The sequence below is a fragment of the Drosophila arizonae genome, chromosome 2 (genome assembly GCF_054131065.1).
Source record: "Drosophila arizonae isolate 15081-1271.41 chromosome 2, UAZ_ARI_1.0, whole genome shotgun sequence".
Taxonomy (NCBI): Eukaryota; Metazoa; Arthropoda; class Insecta; order Diptera; family Drosophilidae; genus Drosophila; species Drosophila arizonae.
Window position 1 is genome coordinate 28,989,703 of NC_142922.1, and position 19,070 is coordinate 29,008,772.

At 38.9% G+C, this 19,070-nt stretch overlaps 5 protein-coding genes across 9 annotated transcripts; 2 read left to right on the forward strand and 3 right to left on the reverse strand.

The window, feature by feature from the left end:
• On the reverse strand, positions 1-4,978 carry LOC108621065 (uncharacterized). The gene is made up of 9 exons (XM_018018172.2): positions 4,072-4,978; positions 3,757-3,994; positions 3,373-3,523; positions 2,960-3,211; positions 2,439-2,541; positions 1,946-2,002; positions 1,335-1,465; positions 1,024-1,267; positions 1-964 (listed from the first exon to the last, which is right to left on the reverse strand). The coding sequence occupies exons 1-9, from the start codon at positions 4,625-4,627 to the stop codon at positions 81-83; spliced, it is 2,616 nt and encodes an 871-aa protein (XP_017873661.1). The 5' UTR covers positions 4,628-4,978; the 3' UTR covers positions 1-80.
• Positions 4,979-7,141: 2,163 nt separating this feature from the next.
• Positions 7,142-8,860, forward strand: aurA (aurora kinase A). Its single transcript, XM_018018178.2, has 3 exons — positions 7,142-7,441; positions 7,517-7,769; positions 7,827-8,860. The coding sequence occupies exons 1-3, from the start codon at positions 7,319-7,321 to the stop codon at positions 8,645-8,647; spliced, it is 1,197 nt and encodes a 398-aa protein (XP_017873667.1). The 5' UTR covers positions 7,142-7,318; the 3' UTR covers positions 8,648-8,860.
• LOC108608825 (uncharacterized) lies at positions 8,801-11,642 on the reverse strand. Of its 2 annotated transcripts, XM_018000408.2 has the most exons (5): positions 11,315-11,642; positions 10,954-11,240; positions 10,639-10,890; positions 9,708-10,446; positions 8,801-9,653 (listed from the first exon to the last, which is right to left on the reverse strand). In XM_018000408.2, exons 1-5 carry the CDS (start codon positions 11,493-11,495, stop codon positions 9,595-9,597), a joined length of 1,518 nt encoding a protein of 505 aa, XP_017855897.1. In that variant the 5' UTR covers positions 11,496-11,642; the 3' UTR covers positions 8,801-9,594. The 2 variants fall into 2 exon arrangements, with proteins under 2 accessions (XP_017855897.1, XP_017855896.1); XM_018000407.2 differs by having other exon boundaries at positions 9,708-10,890.
• A 75-nt stretch (positions 11,643-11,717) lies between these two features.
• On the forward strand, positions 11,718-16,471 carry LOC108608827 (mitochondrial glutamate carrier 1-like). 2 transcript variants are annotated; one of them, XM_089467527.1, is made up of 7 exons: positions 11,718-11,972; positions 13,392-13,471; positions 14,229-14,363; positions 14,420-14,905; positions 14,969-15,109; positions 15,176-15,316; positions 15,837-16,471. In XM_089467527.1, exons 2-7 carry the CDS (start codon positions 13,395-13,397, stop codon positions 15,853-15,855), a joined length of 999 nt encoding a protein of 332 aa, XP_089323653.1. In that variant the 5' UTR covers positions 11,718-11,972; positions 13,392-13,394; the 3' UTR covers positions 15,856-16,471. The 2 variants fall into 2 exon arrangements, with proteins under 2 accessions (XP_089323653.1, XP_017855898.1); XM_018000409.2 differs by having other exon boundaries at positions 15,176-16,471.
• Positions 14,968-19,044, reverse strand: Tango9 (transport and golgi organization 9). 3 transcript variants are annotated; one of them, XM_089467511.1, is made up of 5 exons: positions 18,990-19,044; positions 18,636-18,725; positions 18,431-18,578; positions 18,213-18,366; positions 14,968-18,160 (listed from the first exon to the last, which is right to left on the reverse strand). In XM_089467511.1, exons 2-5 carry the CDS (start codon positions 18,701-18,703, stop codon positions 17,385-17,387), a joined length of 1,146 nt encoding a protein of 381 aa, XP_089323637.1. In that variant the 5' UTR covers positions 18,704-18,725; positions 18,990-19,044; the 3' UTR covers positions 14,968-17,384. The 3 variants fall into 3 exon arrangements, with proteins under 3 accessions (XP_089323637.1, XP_017855751.1, XP_089323632.1); XM_018000262.2 differs by having other exon boundaries at positions 18,636-18,846; positions 18,926-19,042; XM_089467506.1 differs by having other exon boundaries at positions 18,926-19,022.
• Between the last annotated feature and the right edge of the window lie 26 nt (positions 19,045-19,070).

Sequence of the window (19,070 nt, forward strand, 5' to 3'; positions counted from 1 at the left end):
TTTATTTAGTTTATGTATATTTTCTAAGCTTGATTAAAGAGTATCCTCATTAAAAACAGAAGACTAAATTAGCATTGGATTCACTTGCGTTTGCGAAGCTGATGTGAAGCGGAGGTGGAAACGGACGAATGGGAGTTGTGTGTGCTGCGGGAATTGGAGCGGGATCTAGTTCTCCTTCTATGTTTGCCATAGCTAGAGCTGCTCTGGTGACTGCGACTGCTGTGGTGTCGGTAGCTGCTACTGGCATTCTCCTCGCCCGACTGACTGGAATCTCGGCGCCTTCGCCTTTCTCGATTTTGTCTGCTGTATTGCATTGCACGTCGTTCATGTTCACGATCACGTGTACGATCACGATCCCGACTGTCGCGACTACTGTGATGATCGCGGCTGTCGCGACTGCTGCGATGATCACGGCTCTCACGACTACTACGATGGCGATCATAGTTGCGAGTGCTGCTGGTACTTGGACCTCTACGATGGCTCTTACGGTCGGGCTCGCTTTTCTGCTTGTGACCGCTGCTGCCTCTGCTCTGATGGCGACTGCTCTTGCCGTGTTTCTTGGCCGGAGCACTGCTTCGAGTGCTGCTGTCTTCACTGTTGCTGGAGGACTTTGAACTGTTTGAACTGGAATTGCTATCGCTGCTTGAGCTACTACTGCTGCTGCTGTCCCCGCTGTTACTGGACGACGAAGAGGACGTGGACTGACGTCGTCTGCTTTTCGATTTTTTTCCTGTTTTGCTTGCTTTGTCGAGTGCTTTGTCCGCAGCGCTTAGCATGGTCGTCACAGACTCAGGCATCTGCAGCAAATTGGTGGCCGGATTGGGCACCGGCTTCAGCTTCTGCGCAATAATGGTAGACTGTACAGCGGGAACTGCCACCACTTGGGTTACAAAGGTCTGCGCCTGTTTGCCGTCCTTGTTGTCGCTAAAGCGCGTTGTGCGCTCTTTGCGACTGAGCCGTTTTCCTGTTCAATTAAATATGGTTGGTATTTCAATTTTGTACAGAGAATTCGATATTTGTTACCATTAAATTGTTGCATTTTTTCATTCGTGGAAGCATTCTTGGTTTCATGTCCTGCTCTATCAACAGAAGCTTCTGTTTGTCGATGTTCGCTGTTATCCCGCTGCCTGCTGGCTTCCGCTTGCTCCAATTCGAGCTTGCGGTGTTGTTGCAGCTTCCGCTCATCCAATTGCTCCTGCAGCAATACACGCTCCTCGATGTCATCAATGACTCGCTCGAAAGCACGTTTACTTTTTCTTATACGCGCCTGTAAGGGGATTTACACCCGAATATTGTGAAACATTCAACTTGATTATAATTCATGTATTGCGTACCTTTAACTCGTCCGCACTTAGTTCATTAGTTTTGTCCGCGGATGAATCGTTCCCGCGCTCGGTTTGACCGCCTTCATTATCATCAGCATCGTCATCGCTTTCGCTTGAAGAATCGCCATAAACAGCTAATCCTATAATTCAAATCAATCAAGTGCTAATTGTGGCTACCAGGCGTACATTGAGAAAGGCGCGCTCTTTTTTTTATTTTTTATTTTGTTTTCTTTTTATTTTATTTAAATTTTTTTTTGGGACATTTTTTTTTTTTTTTTTTTTTTTCTTTGTAGATAAAATTGTTTAGCAAACAGATATGCAGAGAAAGATTGAGAAATACAAATTCTTGGATGCAGAAAGTGAGAATAAATGCGGTCTAGTCAAAATAAATTTAATGGAAGTCTTCAGGAATTTAGAATCAGTCAGTTTCAATTTGGGTTGGATAGATTAAACCGAATTTATATGCATGATAAGAAAGTAAGTTAGGCAGTCCCGTTCACTGTGTATGAAATGTGGAGATAATTCTATATATGGGGGTTTAGGGTTTAAAGCAGAACTCAGACTACCTATTAAACAAAAGTGTTCAAGAACTTAAGGCTAAATTGGAATTTGTTACTTACCCAGGTTGCCGGTAATGGAGGACAAGGCGCTTTTGCGAATCACTTGGGCTGATGACGCTTTTGATTTACATACACATATACATGTATATATATATATATATATACACATATAGATATATATACATAGATTACGATTATATAGAGAAATTCAGCATGTGATTGGATTGTTTGTTACAAGTATAAACAGTGACATAGAATTAAAATTAATTACTCAAACTAAACGCGAACGCTTGAGTACACCACGATAGAGACGACATCCTTCTCTGAGGTGATGAATAATTCCATACATTTCAACTCTGGCTTCATTCAAAATATGGCTCAACTTACTGGAGCTTGTGCCTCACAGCCATCAAAAATTCAAATATATCATTTGTACTTACACACTCGCACACGCATTCTCACACACAAACACACACACACTCACTCACTCATGCACGTGTTCTCACTGTAAAAAATTCGATAATCTTAATATTCTAAATAGGATATAAAGTACCTTTAGCGCGATGCGCTTTGAGTGTTTCAGTAGCAATAGCTGCAATCTCTTCATTGGTGGTTTCCAGCAGTATTTCGGTTAGTGTGCGACGCACAACAAGCATCTATAGATTGGTTTTTTATAGATTGATTGCGCTATTTCAAATGCCTCACGATAACTAAGTGGCGCCAGACAATGAAACCCCTTGCCGAAATATATTAGGTTATAATGGAAAAGCTATCTGTTTAAATTAATATTCAGTATTCAGCAGTACAGCCAATAGAGGAATTTACGTATGAATAATAATAGACAAATATTGGAATTGAAGCATAACTAGTTGGCTCTAGCTATAAGAAATGGTTTCAAGTTAAACTATATGAAACAGTGATTCTTTTATCAAGGCTCAATTTGGATGTAATACTGTATAATGTTTTTCATAGACTGCATTCAAATTGCTTCTTTTACAAGTGACAGGAGTACGAATCGGTTTTGGGTTTCGTTGCCTGGACGAGCGCACCCGGACTTAAAATTGTGATGCCTACCAGATCGGCCAGTCTTTCTTCGTAGTTTTTACCACTTAATGCTGCCTCAGCATTGGCTGACCTTGCAACTGTTGCTTCAACGTGCCCACTGTCCACGTCATGCTGTGGCTGACTTTCCTGCTGCTCGTCGTCCTCCTGCTCGTCATCACTGTTGCTGGCTTTACTCAATACTTCATTACCTATTAGCTGAGCCAGGCTGGGCGCCAGTGTGGCCTCCACCGGGGCAGCATTTGAATCTTCACTGTCGCTTGCCTGAATTTCGAATTCAAGTTAATGGCAAAGCGTTTGATTTAGTACGCTAACACTTTGGTCTGGTGTGCCGTGCTCAAGTGCAACCAGTTTAAATTCTTGTTGCAACGGGCACAACTTAAAAACGAGTCAAGTGCAGCCCACAGACACACTTCGCTACTTACCACATTCGACATGTTCAAGAGATTAACAGGTGTTGTTAGTGATTTGCTTGATACTTGCTTAACATTGATCTCTGGCGTCTCGCATTCCGTTGTGGTAGCTTGTCGTTCTAACTGTTTTTGCTTTTCACGTTCCATTTTCTCCAAACCCTCTCTGAAATATACAAAACACTTATTAATTAAGCTATAAGAAATATAATAATACTTTAGCTGACAATTATTTACAATTGAATCTTCGATCGACTATTCTAAAGCAAACTAAGAAATAATTGCATAAAAAATTAGGATCTGAATCACTATAACTTGACAATAAATTCGATTTCCACTTTGCTGTACTTTAGTAGCAATTACATTAATAATCTAATGTACTCTTTATGATGGTCTTACCTAATCCAAGCTGGTAACATTTTGCGTTTGTTTGCATCAATGTCGGTGCTGACGACACCGCTGCAGCTGGCGCTGCCAGTGACGGTAGAGCTGCTGCTTTTCGGCAGAGGAAGTTGTGCTTGCTGATGCACCGCTGGCTCATTCGGATTACAGACGTTGAGTTTTAAAAGCGATGGAATATGGGCTGTTGGATTGTTGCGTGCTGACCAATCATTCCACTGCTGAGGGTCTGGGCCAACTAAAGTTCGTATTACAGGAATATTAAAATTGATATGTAATTGGGGCAAGTCTAGGTAAGTTGTGGCAATTACTCACCCGTATCGTGTGATGCAATATTGGGTACATCGTTTACTCTGCCTGCCAACCACTGAGATTGCGTAACCACAGGCGGAGGGGGTAGATTTTCGATGCAATGCGCCATGCGTGCACTATTTTCATTTTCTTCCTCATCCATATCCATGTCCATCTCTGCCTCGCCGTGCTCCTCGTAGTGTTTTTGAACTTTAGGCGGCTGTTGCTGCTGCTGCTGCTGGCGCAGCTGTTGCTGTTGATGATGGTGATACTCTGGCGCATTGCTTATAATCGGTGGCGGAGGTGCAATCGGCATATTCATGCTAAAATTAGCCATAGGTTGCGCTGCTGACGAGTCACGCATGTGTATCCACTGCTGAGCCAGTTGCGCCCAGTCTATGCCGCCTTGCACATTCATTGGCATGACGGGCGTTGCAGCCGCCAATGGATTGGCGAGTCCAGCACCGGGAATTGGAACAGACCCGGGACCTGGTGCAACCAGAAAATGTGGTGGTTGCGCCATATATTGATTATGTTTGTTGAAGCCCAGATCGGCATTTGTGTTGCCACCCGGGAACATCTTGTTTGGTATTATGTTGAATACTATATTATAATTTGCACTTGAGTTGGCCACAATTTTCTAAAACGATTTTTCGACTTCTACGCCATTTTCTTACTCTATACATATAGACATTCACATATGACAAGTAACACTTTGGCTATCAACATTATGATTGTAGTTGTTAACAATATTTACAAAGTACCTCCGTATCTCTCGATTTGTATGATTTTTTTAACATAATAAAATTCTTCCCAGCCATTTGAACATTCATTTATTCTAAAAAATTGCTACTCGAACTAAAATTTATCTTTCGATTTTTCCCATACAATAGTTACACTGACCAAACAACACATAGACTAGACATGTAGAGCAACGTTTTTCCACGCCGCAAAATCTGTGTAGCAGGTCCCGGCCAATTTCGTATTCGCTCGGCTTGGTATTGGCTGGCTCGGGTAATGAAAGATAGCACGACGAAATCAGTGCGCTCTAAGCACGCAAACGAAATGGTCATGCATACGCTTTGCGTTTTTTGTCTTACTCTCCCTCTCTCTCTCTAACTCTCTCTCTCTCTCTCTCTCTCTCTCTGTGGGCTCTCAAATCATGAAGCTCAGCAGCGCACAAAAATTGAAATTTCTTCACGACGGTCCCAGCTCTTTCCTTTTGAGTAAAGAGTATACCGAAATCTTAAAATCGTTTGCGACATTCATGCAAACAAAATGTTAGCGTTTCGATATATATTTATGGGAAGGGTATGAATGCGTTGAGGCGCATAAAGAATATGATGTCGCGACGGGCATGCACACACACACTTGTAGTTCCTTGCCACATGTATGAGCATTTGTGACCTGCGTGCGTTACTCTTGCTGCTTGTAGCAATTTTAAAGCCCAGCATTTGCATTTGGTCGGTCTTACGGACTGTCATAACCACTTTACACAGATGTACTATGTGTGAACATACATATGTATGTACATAAGTACATTTATATATTATTATTGCTAATCATGTTTATAAATGTGTTTATATCCGTAAATAATTATATATAATTCAAATTATTTTATACACATTTTCAACCGAAAAAATTATCGTAAAACACTACTAACTTTATTAAATGCTTTGCAATATATGAAATACACATGTCATATTATACTCAAGCTTTACTCATTATTGTCAAAATTTTCTAATTAAGTCATAATGGCCCATTTGATAGTCACCCTACGATTCAAATCATACAAAATTTACAAACTACTAAATCCAGAGACAATTAGCTTGCCATCCCATACAAGCATACACATACACAAATGTATGTATGCATGTGCTCACTTCAGAAGGCAGACCAACGGCAAATTTTGGGCTTTACAATTTGCACAGGCTGTTGTGCACAGAAAGAATACATTTTCGCGACGAGCATGCACACACATTTACATCCTTGCTACGTGTATGTGCTTTTGTGTGCGTGCGTCGCGAAACTCAATTCTTTCTCAGTATTTTCGTCTATTATCAGCCCAAAATTTGCCGTTGGTCTGCCTTGTGAAGTGAGCACATGCATACATACATACATTTGTGTATGTGTATGCTTGTATGGGATGGCAAGCTAATTGTCTCTGGATTTAGTAGTTTGTAAATTTTGTATGATTTGAATCGTAGGGTGACTATCAAATGGGCCATTATGACTTAATTAGAAAATTTTGACAATAATGAGTAAAGCTTGAGTATAATATGACATGTGTATTTCATATATTGCAAAGCATTTAATAAAGTTAGTAGTGTTTTACGATAATTTTTTCGGTTGAAAATGTGTATAAAATAATTTGAATTATATATAATTATTTACGGATATAAACACATTTATAAACATGATTAGCAATAATAATATATAAATGTACTTATGTACATACATATGTATGTTCACACATAGTACATCTGTGTAAAGTGGTTATGACAGTCCGTAAGACCGACCAAATGCAAATGCTGGGCTTTAAAATTGCTACAAGCAGCAAGAGTAACGCACGCAGGTCACAAATGCTCATACATGTGGCAAGGAACTACAAGTGTGTGTGTGCATGCCCGTCGCGACATCATATTCTTTATGCGCCTCAACGCATTCATACCCTTCCCATAAATATATATCGAAACGCTAACATTTTGTTTGCATGAATGTCGCAAACGATTTTAAGATTTCGGTATACTCTTTACTCAAAAGGAAAGAGCTGGGACCGTCGTGAAGAAATTTCAATTTTTGTGCGCTGCTGAGCTTCATGATTTGAGAGCCCACAGAGAGAGAGAGAGAGAGAGAGAGAGAGAGTTAGAGAGAGAGAGGGAGAGTAAGACAAAAAACGCAAAGCGTATGCATGACCATTTCGTTTGCGTGCTTAGAGCGCACTGATTTCGTCGTGCTATCTTTCATTACCCGAGCCAGCCAATACCAAGCCGAGCGAATACGAAATTGGCCGGGACCTGCTACACAGATTTTGCGGCGTGGAAAAACGTTGCTCTACATGTCTAGTCTATGTGTTGTTTGGTCAGTGATAGTTATCAAAGAATTGTTATCGACATTCACCAGGAAACGCATGCACGCGCTTCCAAATTCAAACGAACGGCATTTTATTTTCACACAGAGATCACTGTGATCAGACCTGGAATTTGCACCAATTAAATTGAATAAGATTTTTTATGACTGATTAAAAACAACTAATTTTAGCTTAACAAATATGTCCCAAAAACCAAATAATGTGTTGCGTGCAAAGGAAAATGCATTACCCAAGACAGGACCTGCTGCTGCTCCTGGCCATTCTGCAATGGCAATGCAGAAAAAGCAATTGCTAACAAAAAAGGTGAGCATTGTATTGTTAGGAAATCGGATTTCGCATTGCTTTTGCAGTTTAATATGTGTTTAAATTTGTACTTAGCCAACGACTGAAAATGTGGCGCCTAGTGGCAGCAAAACTAACGCACAATTCGCAAAACCCCTAACGAAGCCCGCGATTGGCTCACAGCAAAAACAACAAAATACGGCAGCGGCTTCTGTAGCGGAAGCTAAAAAATATGTAAATCCTGTTTTGTCTAACAATGAAAAGCAAGCTCCGTCATCAGCCACTGCGAGTAGCAGCAGCAGTAGCAGCAGCAGCAACACCAACACCAACACTGAAAAGGATAAGACTGGTAAGTCGCTCTAAAAAATATTTAGAGTATGAAAATAATTTGCTCTTCAATGCTCAGAATCAGCGACAGCCAAACCCAAAAAAACTTGGGCGCTAAGTAACTTTGACATTGGTCGCCAGCTGGGACGTGGGAAATTTGGCAATGTGTATTTGGCTCGCGAAAAGGAATCCCAATTTGTCGTTGCACTGAAAGTACTTTTCAAGCGTCAAATTGGTGAGACCAAGGTCGAGCATCAGGTGCGACGCGAAATCGAAATTCAGTCGCACCTGAGGCATCCACATATCTTGCGTCTGTATGCCTATTTTCATGACGAGGCACGCATCTATTTGGTTTTGGAGTATGCGCCCCAAGGAACGCTGTTCAGCGCACTGCAGGCGCAGCCAATGAAACGCTTCGATGATCGCCAGTCGGCCACTTATATCAAGGCCCTCTGCTCAGCGCTGTTGTACTTGCATGAGCGCGATATCATTCATCGGGATATTAAGCCGGAGAATCTGCTTCTGGGCCACAAAGGAGTGCTGAAGATAGCCGATTTCGGTTGGTCCGTGCATGAGCCGAATTCGATGCGTCTTACCCTTTGCGGCACGGTTGATTATTTGCCACCCGAAATGGTGCTAAACAAGCCGCATACCAAGAATGTAGATCTTTGGAGTTTAGGTGTGCTTTGCTTTGAACTGCTTGTGGGTCATGCGCCATTCTTTTCAAAGACCTATGAAGAGACCTATCAAAAGATACTTAAAGTGGATTACAAAACACCGGAGCACGTCTCGAAAGCAGCGGCTCATTTAATCTCCAAGCTCTTAGTGCTAAATCCGATGCATCGAATGCCACTGGATCAGATTATGTTACATCCATGGATTGTGGCGCATACTCAGTGAATCGCTCGACTGGTTGAATCTTAAATTCATTTTAACATTATTATTTTATTGTTTCAGTTTCTTCAGTTCATCTGACTTTGTTTAAAATTTGCCAGAGCGCCAGTTATTTAATTATCGCATTAATAAATTTTAATTAATGTAAAGAAAACATGATTAACATTTATGCAATTTATATTCACTTTGCTTTAAATAAAATTTCTGTGTTTCATTTAATTTATAGACACATTTTGTTCGTTCTACTTTTACATATGGGCTTATTAAATTATTATTTGATGGACTTAACATATCCTAGTACATATATAAATCAGTATAGACGCAATTTGTTTAAAGCAACCAAAAAATGCAGCTTAGCAAGTTTTTATCACAGAAAACAAAGTATATACTTACAACTTCAAGAGAACTATTGAGTTAAAAGTGGGGAAAACAAGCGCAGCTAATTCAATATAAAACGCCTCAAAATCCATTGTAGAGCATTGAATATTTTAATTATATTCGTTAAGCTCAACACCTTTAAAGAATCAACTGCAAACTTTAATTAAACAAAGTATCTGTTTGCTTATATACAATATAATTGGCTTAGCTATTAGGGTTTCAATCTATTTGTCACATCATATGGGATTTTAAAAAATTCTGTGTTTAATATAAAAGGTTTAAAATAGTGTATTAAGCCAATTGTATTGTAGATTCTAATATTAAAATGGTTAAACTAAAACTTTTGAATTAAATTGTTTTAAAATTATTAACTCAAACAAGCTCTGTAATATATACCAGCGATTGTGAACTCGTAGTTTTTCAGCAAATTGTATGAATATAAAAGGGACTGAATCTTAACTAAAGTGGCTGGTGTTTGTCTTCTTCTCTTTATCAAAAAGAACTAACCAAGACTGCCAGAGAGATGCTATAATTAAATACTATCGTAAGCCATTTTTAAATCTATAGTGAATCATCTAATTTCTAACGGGCGAATCTGCGCCCGGCTTGCGTGCCGGCACGTTGTAGTCATCCTCTGAAAAGTAAATATTGAATTATGCATTTAAGAAGTGATTACAGTCATACTTACCGTCTTGATCCTCATCCATGCCATCGTCCAGATGAACAGCATCACCAAATTCCTTGCCCTGATCACCGGCGATTTCATTGTTTAAATTGTCATTCTCCAGCAAATGCTGCGGCTGCTTCACAGCTACATCTCCAAGAATGACGTCGTCATCGTCATCGCCGCCACCACCGCCAACCGCGGCTGCATCTGCAGCGAGCATTTTGTTATCCGCTTCAGCTCCATGTGCACCAGCGATGTCACCATCAAATAAATTGTGCTCGGCGCCAGGTAAATTGAAGTTCTGCTCGTTTAGCGCATCTTTCACTTCATGCGCTCCAGAATCAAGTGCTCCTTGATTTTTGTTAGTCTCCATATCGTTCACGACATTGGAATACCGATTATTATTTTCGTTTTTGGGCAGCTCTTCGGCAGCCGTATCTACGTCTGCAGCTCCATCGGCTTTGCCATCGAAGTTATCTGGAATGGGTGCAACATTCTCCGGCAGCTTACGTTCAACCTTGACTTCAGCGGATGGTTTCGCTGGTGGCATGACCAATGGCGGCTGACCACTACTGCTGCTTCCTAATGCCTTGGGCGCAACAGAAGCGTTTGGTGATACTTCGGAATTTGGAGTACTAGAGTTAGATTTCCGCGGTGCACTCAGTGGCGAAACAGCTGAACCAGCTGCAGCTAACTCGGGCTGTTCTTGCTGCTGTTTGTTTGTTTCATCAGCTAACGTTTTAAGCGCTTTGGGGACCATCTGAAAATTTTCAACAGAGTTTAGTATGAGGCTATGATTGTTGCGCACATCGAAACGCTGCAATGGTTGCTGTTGTTGCAGTTGCCGTTGCAGTTCCAGCCGCTGCTCCGTACCGACACCATGGGGTTTAGTTGTTGTGTTAGTTGCCTGGCTGGGCTTGGCGATACCGATTCTGTACAGCCCTTGACTCACTTGTACTTGCTCGTTGAAGGACTTGTTGTTGCGCGGCTTCTCAATGCTGTGCGCCGGTTGGGCTGGACTTGACTGACGACCGGACGTTGTGTCGGCAGTCAGGGAGTCAATTGGCTTAACAAGCTGTTGTTTTGGTTGTGTCTGTGCCTGCGCCGGAGCCCCCGATTTACACTGAGCATTCAGTTTTTCAAGCGCTTGCTCTAGTGTATGCGTTTTGTGCTCAGATTCTTTCAACAATGTTTCGTACTTTTCCTTTAAGTAATAAATAAGCAAAATGAAAAATGATAACTAAATGATAATCAATTATTAACACACTTTCCAGATGGTTGCCTCCTGCTGTTTGTTGTTCTGTTGAAGCTTTTGCAGCTGTTCGAGCAACGTAGTTGTGTCTTCAATGTGCTTCTTTTTGATTTTTTCACTTTCAGTTAGCAATTCGTTATGCTTGGCCTCGAGTACTTTGTACCTATTGACTTGCACATCGTACTTCTGCTGAAGCGTTCTCTCCACATCCTGTTGCTTTTCATAGTCATCCTGTATGCTTTGCTTTTCAGCACGTAATAACTCCACATTTTTCTCTGCTGCTTGTTTGTTTTCCGTGAGTGCTGTATCACATAGATAAAGTATTTGATGTAGATAGTTCCATAAAGATGTTTTCATTTGTTGGTTTGCTACTTACATTGCAGCCTTAAGCTCAATTCCTCCTGTTTTTGTTCGCAGTGCAGGCGAAAAACTCTGGTCTCGTCAAGTTGCTGTTGGGACATGTGGTAAATGACAATCATCATAATGACGACAACAAACATGCTCATCAGAATACAGATCCTAACGCGCCCCGAACGGGCAAAACGTGCCGTACTCATTGTCCAAATGGAATAGCTTAGAATTCTACAAACTTATCAATAATATTATTGTGTCTCAGTTGACGAAACAATAAAACTAATCGAAAGAATTCAGAAGTGTTGTACAATGTTTTTACAATCTATTCGCGCAAGCGTTGCCAGACTCTGGCGTTATCGATTTATCGAATTTTTCGAGCTTTCTGCACAGCAGATTGCGCGTATGCTGGTTACAAGAAAAACTTAAATATACAGTACACGCCGGTAGCTCATAGGAAGAGTTCCTTTCTTGTTGCGGTAAAAGTTTTTCGTTGAGTACCGCACTAAGAAGACGACGCGCCGAAAATCATATGAAACCAAAATACACATCTATTTCTTTTCATTTCATTTGTTCACTGTCGTACATGCAGAATATAGTAAAAGTTAAATATTAAACGCAATTATTAGGTGTAAAGTGATCCAGTCAATTAAAACACAGCTTAGTGAAACAACAATAAATATGTGAGTTGCTGCTGCCAGTGTCATCAATTTCAACTGTGTCGACGTTGTGCACGCCAATTTATTTAAATATATTAATACTAACATATGCACACATACTACACACATAGAGAGATATGTATTTATATAGAACGCAAATATGCGTCAATCAATTAAATTTCTCAGGAGGTGCTACTGCACACACACACACACAAGAAACAGCATAAATTACGTAAATTTAGTGTAAAAGTACCATAAATGTAAAATTTGGGTACATATAATAGGTATGGCCTGTCTATGTACCTGCTCAACCTGCAATACCTGTTTTAATTAAACAAAGTGCAGAGCGGGGGAAATGCTTTGTTTTGGTCTGCTAATTTAACAAATGTCACACTTAAGTCGTTTCAATCCACTCAACTTTTCAGACAGTAACAGTAATCGATACTGAGGTATATAACAGTAAACAGTAATCGATGATGGCGAATGAGTTGATAGCAACAATTAAAACATATATACATATGTATGTATGTGTAGTCATATATAAACACAAATGCTCAAATACACACGTATACAGTTATTTGCTGATAAACAACTATTGGATGATATTTGTGCTTTAATCTAAATCGTTTTATAATGTTATAGCAATTACCTTTTTCTTTTTTTTGGCGACATTGTCCCCCGCAACATTTTGGCCTTCTACATAGTTTTTAGGCATACGAAATATAACTGTCGGTAAAGATAAAACTTAAAGGCCCATGCTTATCGCTTATCTAGGGTCATGCTGTTATTAAATATAAGCTAACTGATCGTTTAGAAGTTGGACAATTTAGCAATAGAAGTGCTTTTACTGATTTAATTATCACAGTAACGCATTGATGCGAAAAATCACACATAACATTCATACACTTACGCGGAGTAAGTAAATATATATTGAATATTGTGAAAATTCAATGTGTAAATGCTCTAATTTGATATGGCTGCTAATCCATGAAGAGCCAGAACGCGCTGTTGTTGCATATCAATAAACCTTGGACCGCTCCTCCCTCCATTCAGTGCGATACACCAGAACCTAATATTTTTGTCTCCTGAATAAAAAAGATAAGCTTAAGGCCGTAATATCAATTATTTAATAAAAAAAAAGAGAAATTTAAAATTATTCGCTTATCGTTTATAAATAAATTCTATATACAATTTTAGTAACACCTGTTAGTATATAAAATGTATATGAATATGTGAGTATATAAAACAATATGTATGTATGTATGTATGTATGTATATGTGTATTGCATATTTATATGTATATATTTTGATATTGCCGGCAAAGCAGTTAGAAGTCATTCAACCTGTTTGATATTATTTGTTGACTCAAATTGAAATACAACCAGCTTGTCTCGAGCTTATAAATTCTTACGGGTCCCTCACAAAAATGTTCTTTAATTCTAGAAAATGGCAGCAACACAACAGCAAAGCGAAGATATCCTCCATAACCAACCGCTGATACAGCCGAAGCAGCAGCAATTTGCGTAAGTTATTTACAACTGATATCAAAAGTTATAACTTATAAGAAATGAGCAAACATATATGAGTATTTATATGTATCATATACATATATTTGTATATACGGTTTTTTTTTTAACACATGCATATCAAATTTATATATTGTTATTAATTTGCAAATTGTTGTCGGCACTTAAACTTTAATAAACAAGATTATGCATTATAATTTTTCTGTATTTTATTACAAATTGTGACACATACGCAGACAAAATTAATTTGAATGACATAATAAAATGCATATTACAATGATAATAAGGTTTATTCATCCATTGGTCTTGTTTTGCATTTTTTGTGTTTTGTATATTTTGTGGGGCTAAACTAAAAATAGCGGCAAACAGCGAAAAGCTTAGAATTTTTTGTGTGCTGGGCTGGCATGTTACCAATTATTTTTCATATTCGCTTAAAACAAAACAAAATCTAAATGTTGGCGTACACCTTTACCTTTTGTTATTTGTTTATTTCTGCGATTTAAAATTGTATATCGACTATCGATTACACTTTATATCGTTGTGTTGTGTGCAGTGATCATTAACATCTGCAGCAGCACTTCTATGTCAATGTCAAGGCTGCCTCTCAGGGAACTGTTGTTGTTGTTGTTACTGCTGCACATGCAAATTGAATGCAAAGGTTAACGCAGTGCAAATATTTGTCAATTAGCCAACACAAATCGACAGATACAATTTGATATTTTTAATTCTATCTATGTGCACATCTATTTCACAGATTGCTGCCGAAGATCATTAACGGAGGCATTGCGGGCATTATTGGTGTGACATGTGTTTTCCCATTGGACTTGGTGAAGACTCGGTTGCAGAACCAGCAAATCGGTCCAAATGGCGAACGGATGTATTCAAGCATGTAAGTATAAATGTTTCTTAATCATTTCAAATGTAATTTTTAACGGTCTCTCTTAGGTTCGACTGCTTCCGTAAGACATACGCTGCAGAGGGCTATTTCGGCATGTATCGAGGCTCGGGCGTGAATATTTTGCTTATCACACCTGAAAAGGCTATTAAACTGACGGCGAATGATTACTTCCGACATAAACTTACCACTAAGGATGGTAAACTGCCTATGAGCTGTCAAATGTTGGCTGGAGGCTTGGCAGGCGCATTCCAAATCATTGTCACCACGCCCATGGAGCTGTTGAAAATCCAAATGCAGGATGCGGGCCGTGTAGCTGCCGCTGCAAAATTAGCGGGCAAAACCGTTGAAAAGGTTTCAGCCACACAATTGGCCACGCAGCTTTTTAAAGAAAAGGGCATTTTTGGTCTATACAAGGGCATTGGTGCCACGGGCTTACGTGACGTCACTTTTTCCGTAATTTACTTCCCACTCTTTGCCACTCTTAACGAACTGGGTCCACGGCGAAATGATGGATCTGGCGAAGCGGTATTTTGGTAAGTAGTATCGTTCAAGCCTTTTCCCATGTTTCTGAACTATTTTCAATTGTATTCCAATAGGTGTTCCTTCTTGGCTGGTTTGGCGGCAGGCTCAACGGCAGCCCTGGCAGTCAATCCCTTTGACGTGGTGAAAACTCGATTGCAGGCCATCAAAAAGGCCGATGGTGAGAAGGAGTTTAAGGGAATCACCGATTGCATCACGTTAGTAAAATCTATTTATATATATGAATTCATTTTAAATTTTAACTTCTATTTTGAATCCATCAGCAAAACTCTTAAGCACGAAGGACCTACAGCATTCTTCAAGGGCGGCCTTTGCCGCATGATTGTGATTGCTCCATTGTTCGGTATTGCCCAAACCGTTTACTATTTGGGCGTAGCCGAGGGCTTGCTAGGCATGCAGAAGAAGTAATTGACAAAGTCTATCCAGAAGCATTTTTGCTTTTGCTTTAAATGTTATGTGTGAATGTATACGTAAACGCTGTTGTTGTTACTGTTAAAGCTGTCTAGTTTCGATGTAAAAAGTGAAAGCGCTCCATAGAAATATGCAATTATGTTATCCCTTCCATATATATACTTTTATATACGAATATATATAATATATATGTGTATTTATATATATGGGTATTTAAATTTATATATACAGGTGATAATACAAACTATTACAGGCAAAAGAACTTCTATCCCAATGACAATAAGATAATGATTATCAATGCTATTATATTATATCAATGCTATTATTATGATTATGATTATGATTATTAATGCTATTATCATGTAAATATTTATTTTAGCCACACATATCTATAAATTCGCATATAGAATTTCAATTTATACAAATTATAATTAGTTGAGTACAATTTGCACGTTCTTTTGCCTATATATGATAGACATTTTTAGTAAATTTGCATTTTTTGTTTGCTTTTAGGGAGCGAATTAACTGTTAGAAACAGTAAGACTATGACCATAGCTACTAAAGCAAGATATCTTCTACAAACAACTGTCATAACTTTACGACATATATAAATTTTTAGTTAATACATTTATAAATTAAATTTAAAGCCTATTTGTTTCGATTACACAAAAATATAAATTAATGTGATTTATTGACAACCTAAAAAGAATTATACATCTTATGCACACGTTTTTGGTTATATGTACTACATATATAGACTGTCTAGATTGAAATTAATCAATTGATTCTGCCAAAAGATCACTGTCGAGCTCAAAGGCGCGAGTATGTACGTTTTTTTTTGTCACACTCCTCTCCATTGAGTTTCACTTCCTTGATTATTTTCATGATCTAGCTATTCAGGACGACAGAAGAAGCAGTTTCAATGGAAAGTTAGGCTTTATGGCGGCGCCACTAAATGCGAATATCGAAAAGAAATTAGATGCCATCCACATAATTACTCCATTTGTTTGTTAAATATTTTATTTTTATCTAATGCGGGCATAATTTTTATTGTAATTGTTGGTTTTACTATACTTTCATATTCATAAGTAACATCGAAACAATTTATAAAATGTATATGCTGTAGTAAATAAATATATTATATATTATTTGACAGCTTTTAGCACGACTTTTATTTATGGGTGACCTGGGTATTACAGTAATCTACATAAAGAATTTTTTTCGAGGTGCCGGTAATTGCACTGAATTTTAAATCCCTATCGGCGAAAGTAACGAAAGACTCTTTAATCCGTGAACGAATGTTTCGGACTTGAAGATACACGGGACTCTGTTTCAATCTGTCGAGAATTCGAAAATCGATTCAATTTGTGGCCTCTGTTCCTACCAGAACATACTGAAACATACATTACATATATTATGTTTCTGGAATTGGTATAAAATAGGGCTTACTTTTGTGTTTGTCTTATACTAACAAATGAAAGTATATGTATACCTAGACCTTAGACAATCTCTAGCTGTGAGATTGAAGGGTCAATTTTTTATTATTATTCGGACTAGACTAGATAGTTCGGACTAGTATATGAACTAGCTTTATGAAAGGACACTGCAGAGACTGTTAACATACAGACGTCTTTATTACGCATTCCTTGACAGTTTAAATAATAGGTGTACTGAACCTTCATTCTAACCTTGATTACAGGCTCGTCATTCGTAGATTTTTATATTTACAAAACTGATGGTACATATACTGTGTTGAAACAATTCTTTATGTTCTTCATATATATTACATTTAATTTACGAAATATTTTTAAAAATCAATTGCAAGTGATCTTGTCTTTTGGGATGCTTTAAATTAATAAATTGTATATTTTAATAAATTCCAATTTACTTCATACCATCGCTTTTGAAAGATAGAAGGAAGTGAGTAAATTGGAGAGTATATATATATTCATACTATTACAATTGATAAGTAAATTTTTAGTGATCCATCCCACAACTGGATAGCTCTATCAGCCCGCTTCTCTTATCACAATCAATTCAAACTTATTCACCCATCACATTTTAAATAACATCGGCAGGTTGGGTGCTTGGGGTAGGGCCAGCTTCTGCGTTCAAGTCCAAATAACGACTGCGCCGCCAGCGTGCCAAAAGAGCACGATACCACTCAAGAAAGATCGCCTGCCGGTACATAATTATACCCATTTGTAGTATGATAAGACCCATGAGTGTGATGAGATTCAGAATTTCCCACTCGGCAAAGATAACAAACGCCCAGATAAGGTAGACTCGAATTCCATCGGCGAGCAGACGATTGGCACTGGATGAAAATTTCGCAATCGACATTCCAACACAGTTGTAAATGGCGCTGGAGCAGGTGAAACAGATAAGAGCAAGGATTAAGAGCGTGTTGCCACGTAGCTGTGGAATCAGATCACTGAGGTCATCAAAGACGCCACGGGAGCTCTCATTAAATGGCGCAACGCTTGGTACAAAGTTCAGGCAGATCGCAGATATGATCGTGATGATAATTCCAAAGAAGCCTTGCCAACCAGCAGCCTGGATGGGCACTATATCGGAGGCCTTCAAGTGTTTTTCCTCATACACATATTGAAAGCCGTGCAACACTTCAGCAATTATAATCAATAAATCGCCTGTTAAAATGGCATTGTGATCTGTATGCGGGACCGTTTGGTTATCATATTCAACCCGTTGAACATCCAAGGCCAGTATATCAACGATGCCGCACGTCATGGTGAAGATGGCCAACCAATGGCGAGTAGTCAATGTTTGGTTCAAGTACATCGTACTAAACAGGCCCACAAATATCAGGGCAGCACCTGCAATATATAGATGTTGAGATGCAGCCCGGCTGACTGTTGATAAACGTACCTCTTATCATTTGAAAGCTGGTGGCATACGTCAGGTACAATCCCGTAAACAGCAAAATGGAAGCGATTGTACGCAAAAAAGAGGGCAGCAACATGCTCAACGGATGGAATTCATTGCTTCCGCTGGTCAAAATAAGATCCGATTCTCTGCCAAGCTATTGAGCACATGTAAAAATATATTTTATCAACTGGCAAATGCAACACGGCACAACTACTTACAGAGCGTCTAGCCAGCAGCAGGTGAACGATCTTGTACACTACAAAGCACAGATACTCGCCCAGAAACATGAGCAGGGTCAGCACAACAGGATGTTGGAAATGATGCGGTTTTCCATCGCTGCCCTCGAATGATTGAATATTCGTCCATCTGCAAATTATTTTCTCAATGTGGAAGACCCGCATTTTACACTGTCAGTTTACTCACTTGGCGAATAAAACGTTGACCGTGCCGCTCAGGACGAATAGCAGTGTTAGAAACACTCGGCAATCCATTTTAAAACATTAAAGTCGTTGACTAATTAAATTAAAAATTATGGTAGTTCAGTTAAGCAGTTCTTTGTGTAATTCTAAATGCGCAATGATGCCGAAATCAAACAGATGACGTGCAATTGATTAAAGTTTTCGCTTTTGTAAAACTGTAAGCAATCAAATTACACAAAATAATCACACTTGATGTTTTTCGTATCGAAAACAAAAACTTAATGTGATATCTACCTGTCGTACAGAAATATTTTTCTCCAGATAAAAACTGCGAATTTAATTGTGATTTTTTACTCACCAAAGCCTGCCAGACAACGGAAAGCTTTATAGCGCTGCCAGATCTTTAGAAATAAATATCAGATGTGCATTTTATTCCATA

What these genes read in the sequence shown, in the direction of transcription:
- LOC108621065 (XM_018018172.2), bottom strand. Translation starts at nt 4,627, where the DNA reads ATGTTCCCGGGTGGCAACACAAATGCCGATCTGGGCTTCAACAAACAT. An exon ending in TCTTGAACATGTCGAATGTG is followed by an intron (nt 3,212 to 3,372) that starts GTAAGTAGCGAA and finishes TTCGAAATTCAG; the next exon opens with GCAAGCGACAGTGAAGATTC. An exon ending in TAAGTGCGGACGAGTTAAAG is followed by an intron (nt 1,268 to 1,334) that starts GTACGCAATACA and finishes ATCCCCTTACAG; the next exon opens with GCGCGTATAAGAAAAAGTAA.
- aurA (XM_018018178.2), top strand. Translation starts at nt 7,319, where the DNA reads ATGTCCCAAAAACCAAATAATGTGTTGCGTGCAAAGGAAAATGCATTA. An exon ending in AGCAATTGCTAACAAAAAAG is followed by an intron (nt 7,442 to 7,516) that starts GTGAGCATTGTA and finishes ATTTGTACTTAG; the next exon opens with CCAACGACTGAAAATGTGGC. An exon ending in CACTGAAAAGGATAAGACTG is followed by an intron (nt 7,770 to 7,826) that starts GTAAGTCGCTCT and finishes TTCAATGCTCAG; the next exon opens with AATCAGCGACAGCCAAACCC.
- LOC108608825 (XM_018000407.2), bottom strand. Translation starts at nt 11,495, where the DNA reads ATGAGTACGGCACGTTTTGCCCGTTCGGGGCGCGTTAGGATCTGTATT. An exon ending in ATTGAGCTTAAGGCTGCAAT is followed by an intron (nt 11,241 to 11,314) that starts GTAAGTAGCAAA and finishes TATGTGATACAG; the next exon opens with CACTCACGGAAAACAAACAA. An exon ending in CATGGATGAGGATCAAGACG is followed by an intron (nt 9,654 to 9,707) that starts GTAAGTATGACT and finishes TTTACTTTTCAG; the next exon opens with AGGATGACTACAACGTGCCG.
- LOC108608827 (XM_089467527.1), top strand. Translation starts at nt 13,395, where the DNA reads ATGGCAGCAACACAACAGCAAAGCGAAGATATCCTCCATAACCAACCG. An exon ending in TCTGGCGAAGCGGTATTTTG is followed by an intron (nt 14,906 to 14,968) that starts GTAAGTAGTATC and finishes GTATTCCAATAG; the next exon opens with GTGTTCCTTCTTGGCTGGTT. An exon ending in GGAATCACCGATTGCATCAC is followed by an intron (nt 15,110 to 15,175) that starts GTTAGTAAAATC and finishes TGAATCCATCAG; the next exon opens with CAAAACTCTTAAGCACGAAG.
- Tango9 (XM_089467511.1), bottom strand. Translation starts at nt 18,703, where the DNA reads ATGGATTGCCGAGTGTTTCTAACACTGCTATTCGTCCTGAGCGGCACG. An exon ending in GTCAACGTTTTATTCGCCAA is followed by an intron (nt 18,579 to 18,635) that starts GTGAGTAAACTG and finishes AATAATTTGCAG; the next exon opens with ATGGACGAATATTCAATCAT. An exon ending in TGCTGCTGGCTAGACGCTCT is followed by an intron (nt 18,367 to 18,430) that starts GTAAGTAGTTGT and finishes TGTGCTCAATAG; the next exon opens with CTTGGCAGAGAATCGGATCT.